The 12,136-nt window shown below is 40.4% G+C and overlaps 1 protein-coding gene across 1 annotated transcript; it reads right to left on the bottom strand.

Moving 5' to 3' along the window:
- Window positions 1-4,923: 4,923 nt before the first annotated feature.
- Window positions 4,924-8,721, bottom strand: LOC115923459. The gene is made up of 2 exons (XM_030984108.1): window positions 7,346-8,721; window positions 4,924-5,387 (listed from the first exon to the last, which is right to left on the bottom strand). The coding sequence occupies exon 1, from the start codon at window positions 8,698-8,700 to the stop codon at window positions 7,372-7,374; it is 1,329 nt and encodes a 442-aa protein (XP_030839968.1). The 5' UTR covers window positions 8,701-8,721; the 3' UTR covers window positions 4,924-5,387; window positions 7,346-7,371.
- Window positions 8,722-12,136: the final 3,415 nt, after the last annotated feature.

Below are 12,136 nucleotides of genomic sequence, written 5' to 3'. Positions count from 1 at the left end.
CGATGCCCCTATTCCAAGGAACTTTTAGATAGTGTTTTGACATAATTTATCAGTCATAATTGCCTCATAATTTACTCATAAGTATTAATAATATTATTGATAGAATGAATGCATATAATTATGAAGTTGGTTCATTTTTCTTCCTCAAAACGCTATGTTTAGGGCAAATTCATTTGAGATGTTCCGTATTATTAATAATGAGAGGGCCTAGGCTATAGGGAATCGGTATGTCTGTCGGTTAACAAGATAATTTGTATTGTCTCGTGCATGCTCATCCATGGTAGGGTTATTAAAACGTCGGTGCTCCTATTCCGAGGAGCTTTTAGATAGTGTTTGGACACCGTTAAGTGGCTCCAAACTTACTCGTGAGGAGCACATTGTTTGAAAGGGTAACTAAAATTCTACGACTTCAAAATGAGCTTGGATGAAAGCTCCCATTTAAAATATAATAGGAATTATATAACTTGATTATGTCCTGACCAGTGTAGGCTACGTATAATAGTCTTTGGAATTTTTGCTCGCCCGCTTCATTCGCTCACGTATAAATTTACAGACGGTAACATGATATACAACTGCAAAGTATAATGCTGAAGTAGTAGGCCATATCTTGAACCACGTAAAGAGAAACAATATAATGTTGAAGATTGTACTTGATTACAAGCCATATTGATTAAAATTAACATTGTAAGACTGTATACCAATGTCTCTAAATTATTATTTCCGACGTTTTTTTTTCTTGGATCAACTCTGTAGTTTTACCATTAATATATGACTTAAAACTTAAGATAAAATCTTATGGTATTGCTTTGATGTTACCAATATTAGGAAGGTGCCCATTTTTTTCGACAACAAAAAAGTGCCCTTTCTTGTCACCCCCCCCCCCACTTTTCGCCCCTGCTCTACCCAAAGCCCTTGCAACTTTTTGAACCAAAATCAACTTGGAAATTATTATGACTACCCCCTTCCTTTGTTCATATCAGAGATTTTTTAAGTTAATAATTAAGAGCCCCAACACCCATTGACGATGCCGATTGTAAAGAACAGGGTATGAAGACATAGACTAATAATTATCCGTCGAACGTATAAATAGCGTTATGAATCTTCTCGATGTCGGCCAAGCAATGTGGATACTTCGTTTCAAACACCGGTTTAATAACAAATAAATGGCTACGGTGGGTGGCGTCACTCACGCCACTGAGCGCTTGAGGGTTCGATCCCGCCTATCCAGCATCCACATGCGCAATCCGACGTTTTGTTGTATGCCCCCGTCCACCGAAGGTTCAAGCATGGATCCTACTGGGTTCAAACTCTGTATTTCTATTCATAATATGATGGTAAATTACTAAGATTTGAGATAAATTATAATAAATTAGAAGAAGAAAAAACGTCGGAAAGAAAAGAAATTGTTTGCACTGAAACGGGAGGGTTTTTAAACTTCGATGCTCCTATTCCAAGGAACGTTTAGACAGTGACTCAATATCGATAGGGCAAATGCATATAATAAAGTGGGTTTTTTCTTTCTCGAAGCAATATGTTTAGGGCAAAGTCATTTGAGATGGCTCCGAACTTACTCATGAGGAGCAAATTGTATGAAAGGTCACTAAAATTCTACTTCTTCAAAGATGAAAGTTCCCTTTTAAAATCCAATAGCAATTATATAACTTATGTCCTGACCCGTGTAACTATACGTATATAATAATAGTGATGCAGAATAAAATACTGGCAAACAATCTGACTCACATACCCAGAAGGGATGTCTCTTGCTGTAAGTCTGAGGACTCATAATGTCTTTTTAACCTAGCCAAACTTGTACAAATCTACACTCTTGTCCGTAATACCAGTCTCATCTCGTTGAAAATACTGAAAAAGTAATATGATCAATATTTACTTTATCGAAATCGACTTATTGAATTATCCAACAAAATGATATCAAAGAGACACGCACCTCTTCTACCACGACACAATAATTTTTTTCTGTAATTTACTCAAAGCTCGCTCGCCTTTATCTAATTATGTAACCTATACCCATTCTTTCTTTATGAAATTTTGCTTAAAACCCCACCAAGATCTAACCGGTCGCAATGCGACATCACAGTCGTTAGAACTTTTGCTAAAGAGAGAAACAAAATAATAATAATAATAATAATAATAAAGTCATTTTTATATAGCGCATAATAATAAATTCTCTATGCGCTTTACAACAATCAATTATAAAATAAATTATCTTCAATAATGTTGAAGATTGTACTTGATAACGTACTATTAGATTGTAGGAATGTATGCCAATTTCTATGATATATCCGACGTTTTCTTTCTTGGATCAAATCTGTATTTCTTGACATTCATTATGACTTAAAATTTAAGATAAACTTTAATGGCATGCTCTGAGGTTACCCTTTGTACCTATATAGTTTCCCATTTTTTCTTGTCCCTCCACACTTTTTTGCCCCTGGTCTTCCCAATAGACCGCCGGGTGAACCCTCAAAAGTGCCTTAGTTTTTGTGTTTTGTGACCCATGGTCGGCATCTACTTGAAAATAACCTCTGTGTAGAAAAATATACTGAAGATGATGGTGCAACTCGTCAGTAGAAAAAATTGCACACAAATTAATAATGTCCAGATTAATTTTTAATAAATATGACAAACGCCCTCTTGGGTCTATTCTGAGACAGCTGTGTATTATGCTATGTGAAAATGACTTGTATTGATATCGAGCAAAGCTGCAGTGCACTCAAAATATTCCCCTTTCCCTCTTTCCTTCCCCTTCTCTCTCTTTCCTAATCCCCCTCTCTTTCTCTCCTTATCCCCTCTCATCCCCCACCCATTTTTCCTCATTCCCCCGTGTGTGTATTTGGGTTTTTACAGACGTGTATCAATCAGATATGATTATTTACGTCTGGGGACCGACTTTTAACGTCACCATCCGAAAGACGTGACTCAGTTTCGAACCTGCGTTCTCGGCTGAATCAGTTTGTAACTTCCACTGTTAGCTGGATTACAGGCGCACGCCACAACGCCTAGTCAACGCCTCTCTCTCTTCGTCTCTTTATTCCTCTTTCCTCACCCCCCTCTCTCTCCCTCACTCTTCATCCCATTCCCTCCCTTTCTCTTGTTTCCTTAACCGCTCTCTCTTTCCCATTCCCTCTCTCCCCTCACTCTTTTCCCACCTCTCTATCTCTTTCTATGTCATACCCTTCAATATATATTTCAGGGAATGGCATATCTTTAAATAAAATAAATCACAATTTAAAACAAAGTTTGTAAGGCATGTTTGACCAATTATAATATGGTTTCACATCAAATATATGACATATTACTATCTCACATTCTCAAAATACATGGTTAATAAAATTGTAAGCCTGCTTGACTACATGGATACTGCTCTTTGGGTTGATGTAGAGAAATGATTCATCATCAGTTATACAACACATTGTCAATTCACATTAAAATATTTTCAATAACAAACATTCTTTCAAGCGATCACATGTATGTATGTTTTAGCAAAAATACACATAAAATATACATTATAGATAAAAAAAATTATATATTCATGGATGGCAGGGTCACAGCCTCTGCTATTCTTCTTCAGTTTATCTAAATCATGTTCTTTAACATTTCCAGCAGGTAATTTCGTACATTTGTCCAAATGCCATTTAGTAAAAGTTATCTGCTTTATCGAATCTGGCGGAAATTGGCAAAATAGAGCATCGCAATAAAGGTCTTTACATTGAATTTCCAAAAAAGGCTTTACATTTACAAGTAATATTTTCAATAACAAACATTCTTTCAAGCAATTGCTCAAAAAGCATTACAACATGTATGTACCCGTATGTATTAGCAAAAACACACATAAAATATACATTGTAAATAAAATTTAAAAATTCATGGATGACAGGGTCCCAGCCTCTGCTATTCTTCTTCAGTCTAATATATCTAAATCATGTTCTTTAAAATTTTCAGCAGGTAATTGAAAGATTAAACGAGAACTCGTTTGAGATTTAATCTCAATTATATAAGTAATATAAAATGAGGGTTTACGTTAAATGAGACCCCGTTAGTGCGCATGCGCTAATCAGCAATATTCGTAGATAGCCGAGGATGTGCCTACTGAACCAAGCAGAAAGATAACGAGAACTGTAATTAATAACAATACCCAGCACTAGGGAGGGTAAGGGAGGGACGTAAACCCTCATTTTATATTACTTATATAATTGAGATTAAATCTCAAACGAGTTCTCGTTTAATCTTTCAATTATACTACGTAATACCAATTTCGGGATTACGTTAAATGAGATTTCGAAGCTCAGTAGGCCATCCGATCCAGTGCTCAACACAAAAGTATACATTATTGATAGAATAGCAAGCTAAAGCATGCTGCTAAGAAGGTAAACCAGCTGACCTTAAAACATCCTTTAGGACGCCATGATTGCACCTGTGAAATTGACGTTCCTGTTCTCTACTGGTTTCATGTAATAGTTTCGAAACGTCCGTTCAGAAGACCAGCCCGCCTGGGCTAGTATATGCTTGATAGGCAGATTTGAACTGTTTGCTGCTGAAGTTGATGCAGCTCTAGTAGAATGAGCTTTGTAGATGTCTGTGTCGATCCCTGCTGAGGTCAACGTTTCCTTCACCCATCTGGCGATGGTCTGCGTAGTAACGCGTTTGTGCGGTTTCTTGAAGCTGATGAACAGATAGCGTTCCTGTCCCCTGACGCTCTCCGTTCTGCGCAAGTAGTGCCGCAAGTAGTTAAGTACACATAACCTCCTGTCTGGTGGATATGCCTTCATTTTCAAGTTGAAGTTCACATTCCCCGGTTTTGTTTGCTTTAGGAGGTCCTTAAAAATGAACAGAACTTCGCTGCCCTTGATTTTCATGTAGTCAAGATGCAAGCTGTGCAGTGACTGGACCCGCTGGGCCGATATCAGCGCCATAAGTGTGCAAAGTTTCATAGTCAGAGTTTTTAGCGTGAGCGAATTCGCTGGTGCCCACTTCCGTAGATAATTAAACACTATGTTCACATCCCAAATCTCCTTATATCTTGGCGCTGGAGGGCGCAATTGAAAAGCTCCTTTACAAAAACGACTAATAAGAGGATGAGTTCCAACTGTACATGACGAATCCTCAAGTACTAGGAATGCAGACAAGGCGCTGCGTGCAGAATTTATAACACTATAACTAGCTCTTTCACTTTCAAAGAGTTCTGACAAAAAATCAATTACATCATTGGATCTCGCCTGGAGATAGTTCAAGCCTTTTTTATGGCAGTATGTCTTCCATTTCCTTATGTAAACGGCATAGTTCTTTGTCGTTGATGCTCGCCACGATGCTGCTATTACATTGATAGCTCTTGCACTCAAACCTTTACTTTCTAGTGGCTGGCGCAGCACCTGCAACAAAGCAAATCAAGCTGATTATTAAGCGGGTGTGGCTCATTTGTAATAGGCTGTGCTAGTAAGTTTGGCCTTCTTGCTATGAACATTGGCTCCCCAATAATCATACTCTTCAAAAGAGGGAACCATGGTTGGGTAGGCCAGTTTGGAATTACTAGTAGGCCTGTTGCATCATCGCATTTAATCTTTTGTAAGCATTTTGCGATGAGGCAGAAGGGTGGGAAAGCGTAGAAACTTAATGGTTTCCAGTCGATTGTGAAAGCATCAACTGTTTCAGCTCCAGGGTCAGGCAGCCATGAGATGTATCTGTCAACTTGCTTGTTTAATCTTGATGCAAATAGGTCTATTTCTGGGGAACCAAATTGCTGAGCAATTTCTTTGAATGCATCTGTATTTAGCATCCACTCTGTCTTGTGGTTAAAGTGTCTAGACATGTGGTCTGCCTCTGTGTTTAGTTTCCCTGGTAAATGGGCAGCTGATAGCCATATGTTCCTACTCATGCACCATTCCCAAATGTGTTTGGCTGCCTCATTGCAATCTGCGGACTTGCAGCCCCCCATATTGTTAATGTATGATACTGCGGTTACATTATCAACACGGAGTAGTACATGCACATTTTCCATATCAGCACAGAAGGATTGAACGCCAAACCCCGCAGCAACTGTTTCAAGGTAGTTAATGCCATAATGCCTAGCTTTGTGCAATTCTTTTTCATTCCATCTACCACCTGTGCATGATTGGAGGTTAGTAGCACCCCAGCCAGCCCCACTGGCGTCCGTGCGCAACTCAAGGTCTGGTTTCGGTCTTCTTATTGGTGCAAATGAAGACGTTACATGCTCGACCCACCATTGAAGCTCACCCTTGGCTTCATTTGAAAGTGTCATTTTTCTATCGAAATGACCTCTGTTTGCTTTTAGTGCTGCAATTTTGTCTCTCTCTAAAGTACGATAGAAGAGAGGGCCATATTGGACTGCTGGGAAAGTTGAAACGATCTTCCCAATAACCCTGGCAACATGCCTTATTGAGGGCTCCTTAGTGTCAATAAGCTCTTGACAGAGGCGTTCGACTTCAAGCGCCTTGCTTTCTGGAAGCCTAATTTGCATAGTATTTGTATTCAGAACAAAGCCAAGGAACGTTATCTCTTTGGTGGGGGTAAGTACCGATTTTTCAGGGTGAATAATGAACCCGAGTTGTGCAAGGATGTCAGTGGTAGCCTTAACAGCTGCTTTGAGCTTTTCCTCATTTTCTGCAATGAGGATTGTGTCATCCAAATATCCTACCACAATGTGACCAGCTTGTCTGAGCTTAGAAAAAACTGGCTTTAGTAATTTTGTGAATAGCCTTGGTGCTGTACTGAGACCATTGGGCAGTGCTTTGAATTGCCAACATTGACCATTGACAATGAATTTGAGGTATTTCCTATCCTCTTGGTGGATCGGTACTGTATAATATGCATCTCTGAGGTCGACAGAGGCTAGAAAATTGTCAGGGGATACAAGATCCAGCACAGTGTGGATATTATCCATCTTAAAATGCTTATACATCATGCATTTATTCAATTCTGAAAGATCGAGGATTAGACGTACACCTCCAGTTCTTTTAGGCGTAGTAAAAATATTAGAAATGAATTCACCCTCTTCGTGTACACAGGGCTCAATAACATTTTTACGATGGAGGCTAGTAATTTCTTCTTGAATGCGCTTAGCATCCTGGACACACCGTTTATAGCGTTTAGCCTTTAATTCAGGCAAGTCTTTAATTTTTTCTACATCAAACTCGATCTTGTATCCCGTGACAGCCCTAATAACAATAGGGTCTGTTGTTAGCTCTTGCCAATTTTTCCTAAAATACCTCAGTCGACCGCCCACTGGGGGAACACTACTAGTACTAGTACTAGCATTAGTCATATCATTTTCGCTAAAAATGAGATCAAAGTGTGATTGTGAATCACTAACCTTGTCGTGACTTGGTCTTGGGAGTTCTACTTCCTCCTCTGCTGGCCCATGGGACCCCTCTGGGCACCTGGCGCTTGCATTTGAGGCTGGTTCGGAGCCTGAGACTGAGTGTACGGAGGCTGTCTGCCCCTCCTGTTCTGTCTGTACCCTAAAAAAGGGCCACCCTGCGATCCTGACATTGGCCTGCTATACCCGCGGGATTGGCTCTGTGAGCCCCAGCGGTGCCCCGGTGCATTGTAGCCACGTCCCCGATAGGGATGCGAAGCAAAGCGGTTTTTGAATTTGTCCCTCATTACACCGGCCGCTGCCAGTTGCTGATCTTTGAGATCCTTCACCTGCTTTCCGAGATCATCACCAAACAAAAGTCTAGTGGCTGGCAGAGTAGGTTTGCACAGATGCGTAAACCTTGCATTCAAGTCAGGTTTTATGAGCTCTTTTCGTAGGCAGTTCAGTTCAAAGTTAGCGTTACAAATCAACGCCAAAGCATCTTGCTGTGTATCAGTTATACCGCCCGTAGAAACGGAGCGGGCAAATGCATTGATGCCATGAGTGAGTGATTTCTGAACTCGCTGTAACTTCAAGTCACGGCTTTTTGTCATCGGAGGTAGATTGTCCCATATCACAGGGTTCACCTTTGGTGCCTCTATAATCTGACAATTGCTTGGAGCTGGGTATTTAGCGGTAACTTCATCAAGAACTTTCCCCTCCAATTGGTGTGTCATGAGATATGAAGTAGATTGGGCTATCTCCTCCTCAATAGGATCTCCGATATCCGACGCCATTGCGAATTTTGCGGCGATCGAGGGAATGACAAAGTTATCAGGTTGAGGCATGTCTGAGTCAAAATTCTCTTCCTCCGAGACGGCGCCCGCTTCGGTTGCATCCTCGGGTAGACCGTAAAAATCCATGAGCCCGGTGGGCGGTATGTCATTCCCGTGGTCGAACGGAGGCCGTTGCACATAGTCTTCCCCGCCGGTAGCCCCGGTGGGGCCGCGAGACGAAGACGGGTGTGAGCTGCCGGTGACAGCCGTAGCATTAGCAGCGGGCAACGCCTCAACCACTCGCGCAAGAAGCGCTTCCATTTTATCAAGTCTGTTATTAAAAGTAGAAAATGGAACCGTTGATTCCACTTCCTGATTTTTCTCGCTCATTGCCTTTGGCTCCGAGTCCGACTTTGTTTTACTTTTAGCTTTCCCCGGCCCACTCTTGCTGACTTTGCCAGCCGTGACTTTGCCACTGGAGTTGGGTAATTTTTTCTTTCCGTCGGAGCCCGTGGCTCCTGCGCTACCAGGCGGTGCCTGGGGTGAAGGCGCGGACGGAGGAAACGCAGCAGTGCTGCTATCCATTTGAGACATTATAATTCTATCGATAAAATATCACTTCAGAAGGGCGTGATTTATAAAAATAAGCGTCTCAAAGTTATCAGTAAATGTCAAGGGTGAAACTAATAACGTTTTTTACCTTTGAAATTCGGGGATTGCGTGGATAATAATATCTGATTTCTTGAGCCAGAAAGGTGTCCTTTCGCTCAAATAACACGCGACTAACGAATTGCTGATTAGCGCATGCGCACTAACGGGGTCTCATTTAACGTAATCCCGAAATTGGTATTACGTAGTATAATTTCATACATTTGTCCAAATACCATTTGATACAAGTTATCTGCTTTATCAAATCTGGCGGAAATTGGCAAAAAAGAGCATCACAAGAAAGGTCTTTACATTGAATTTCCTAAAAAAAACTTTACATTTACAAGTAATGTGACATACAATGATTTAAATATTGTTCCTTCTTTGCCTTGATCTCATCTGTGCTCACTTGTTTGTTGTAATGTTGCAGAAGTGCCTGTAGCAGCCCGCATGGTATCCTGGTTGGACATACCTTTATTGAAAATAAATAAAAGCAAGGATCATTTAATATCATTTATTAAAAAAGAAGTATTCATCACTACAAAACCTACAGTATGAGTCGAATCTAGCATATAACTATCATCAAAATACAAATTTAAAAAAATATCTGTGCTGACTGGTTACTGTCTCTAACTGGAAGCGAACGGACTGGACATCAGTGACACTAGCAGTGGAAATTATTCAGAACTGCTTATTAGAAAACGTAAGGAGGTGTCTCATATTTTTATGAAATGTTTTTTTGTGTGTAGAGCATGGAGGGCATACGTTACTGTAATACATTTTTCATCATGAATAAAAAAGATCACCAGGGCAAGGGCAAGGCTCATTCTCCAACACAAGTGGCGTATTAATATAAATGTGTCAAATATTGACGGGGACTGTGGGCCTCACCATGCAGAATTTTTCAAACATACAACAAAAAACAAAAAAACCACCTTGATTGTGGAAATTTAGGGGGACAGTGGCCCCTCACCCCCCCCCCCCCCCCAAAAAAACCCACCAGTACGCTGTTCTCAGACGATACCGTAATCAATATGTGGACAATAAATACCCACATTAATTATGAAGACCTGATCTGTACTAATGTAGTATACATGTAGAATCAAGCCTGTCCAGTATCCAATTTGACTTGATCAACCACTTTGATCAAGTCAGCTAGGCCTCAATTTCGAGAGCATAGCCTTTTTTTTAGAAAGTAGAAATTACCCGGTAGATATTCTAATCTAGATTCTCTTTTTTCTTGATTCCAGTTGTAACGTTTAGGGCCGGGAAATAGTCATATGACATCTAGAAGTAGAAGTAGTAGAAGTAGAAGTAGACAAAGATCCCGGGTTCGACTCCCACCCAGGTGGATGACCTGAGGCCTGCGTTGTGTGTTAACGTGCCCCTTCCCTTTTTAGACGCAGGTTATGTCAAGTGGAAAACACTCCGTCCCTCCGATAGGACATTAAATGGAGGCACGCTAAGAACCCATTGCACTATTCGTATAAGACCAAGACTAAACCCCGGTGTAATAAGTGCAAGAATCTTCACTTCAGTATTATTTGAAGGAGGCAGATTATCTCGAAGAAGAAGAAGAAGAAGAAGAAGAAGAAGAAGAAGAAAAATAGGATCAGAGTTATTCTGAACATGCTGAAATAATTAATACAATCATTTCTTCGGAATGACATAGATCTAGGCCTACCTCTTTTTTGTTGAACTTGTTGCAGTTCGAACACGGCCTCCCTGGTACACTCCTCCGCGGCCGCCCGAGGCGCCGGGCGAGTAGTGCTCTGTCTTGATCTGCAGCTCGAACGAGTCGAAGTCGAAGTTGACCGCAATCGCAGCAATTTTGTTTTCTAGTTCAAACCCAAAACTGACGTCCTTCCAAAGATCTGCACACTCCTTGAATTTTCTGTAACTCTTCCCACTGAAAGATATCACCTTCTTGTGAGTCAAAATTGTATGCATACAGCAAAAACCTGTGTTTTCCTCTGAAACATTCAGTTGTTGACGACAGATTACTACACCTGAAGCTCGAAATAGCGCGCGCCAGTGGTACGTGCACAACACTGCCTGTGATTGGCTAAAAAGCTTGAAGCGCTGTAACCTTTACTTGATACATGCACAGTGATTGGACAACCTCCGTGAAAAAAAAGAAAGATTTTAGGCACCTTTTTTCCATTTTTTGAGCTTAGTTTATTTGCATTTTTTTCGATTGACGAGTTGTGACTATAATATTAAAATATATTCTTTAATAATATCCACTATTAAGAAAGTAGATGCCGAGCCGAGGTCACGAAACTGACGAATTTTGGGGCTCACCCGGCGGTCTACAAAGCCCTTGCAAGTTTTTTTTTAACCAAAATGCGCCGAAATGGCTATTACGTCTACCCGCTTTTTGCCCATCAGAGATTTTATTCATTAATAAAGTATGCCCTGTAAACAACAGGGTATGAATACATAGACTACTAGTAATATAGTTCTCCGTCGAAGGTATATAAACCGTATGAACATCAAGAGTTGTCGGCTAAGTAATGTGGATACTTCGTGTAAGACTTAGATGTTTTAACCCAATTTGTATTGTATGGTTTTTCACTCACGCCACTGAGAGCGTGAGGGTTCGATCCCGCCAAACAGTGCCAGCATCCACATGCGCAATCCGATGTTCTTTTTGTATAACTCCGCCCACCGAAGATGGTTTCGGAAATGTTATATTTTCGGATTGTCCATCTGTACTTCCGTCTTCTCGTTAAAGGTCACAGAGGTCAGCTAATGAAAATCCAGGTACCTTGTTATCCCAAAACGAACTTATTGTATGGGGTTAAAAGGTCAAAGTACAAAAGTCACAGAAGTTATTTTTTGAAGGTCTAGATAAGCCTTTTTATCGCGATATCTCAAGAAATATGAGGCTCAAACTTGGTGAGCCCGCCCACACTGCACTGCTCTCTGATTTATCACTGATTTTGTTGTTTTCATTTGTCATCTCCATTTCTATTTTTGATATTTCATTATACTTATATCCTGGATATTACTAGTCAAATTTGGAAGCATTTAGGTCAGTATTTTTGATGTACTTATTCTGTGAAGTTTTCGAGATTGCTTGAGGTTGTACTCACACATACAGTACACAGTAGAAGCCATGTTATACACATGTCATAGTGTAGTTGGTTTGTTCACTCATGCGTAAAGTCTGTGCTGACTTTCTTTCTTTGTTTGCTTTGAATAGACCTGTACTATTACAATGAATCTCACCACTTCAGTAGCTTTTGTGTGCTGTGTGGTCATGTTGTACTGTAAGTGTCATGTAATGCAACAATGGTGTCATGCTTCTGATCTGGTTTCTGATCCACATGTACAAAATGTTCCCTACATGTATTTAGAAGCTAGACCTGATGTATAT

The sequence above is a fragment of the Strongylocentrotus purpuratus genome, unplaced genomic scaffold, assembly GCF_000002235.5.
Source record: "Strongylocentrotus purpuratus isolate Spur 01 unplaced genomic scaffold, Spur_5.0 spur5_scaffold_14, whole genome shotgun sequence".
In the NCBI taxonomy this organism is placed as follows: Eukaryota; Metazoa; Echinodermata; class Echinoidea; order Camarodonta; family Strongylocentrotidae; genus Strongylocentrotus; species Strongylocentrotus purpuratus.
This window is presented reverse-complemented; position numbering and strand designations above follow the sequence as displayed.

What these genes read in the sequence shown, in the direction of transcription:
- LOC115923459 (XM_030984108.1), bottom strand. Translation starts at nt 8,700, where the DNA reads ATGTCTCAAATGGATAGCAGCACTGCTGCGTTTCCTCCGTCCGCGCCT.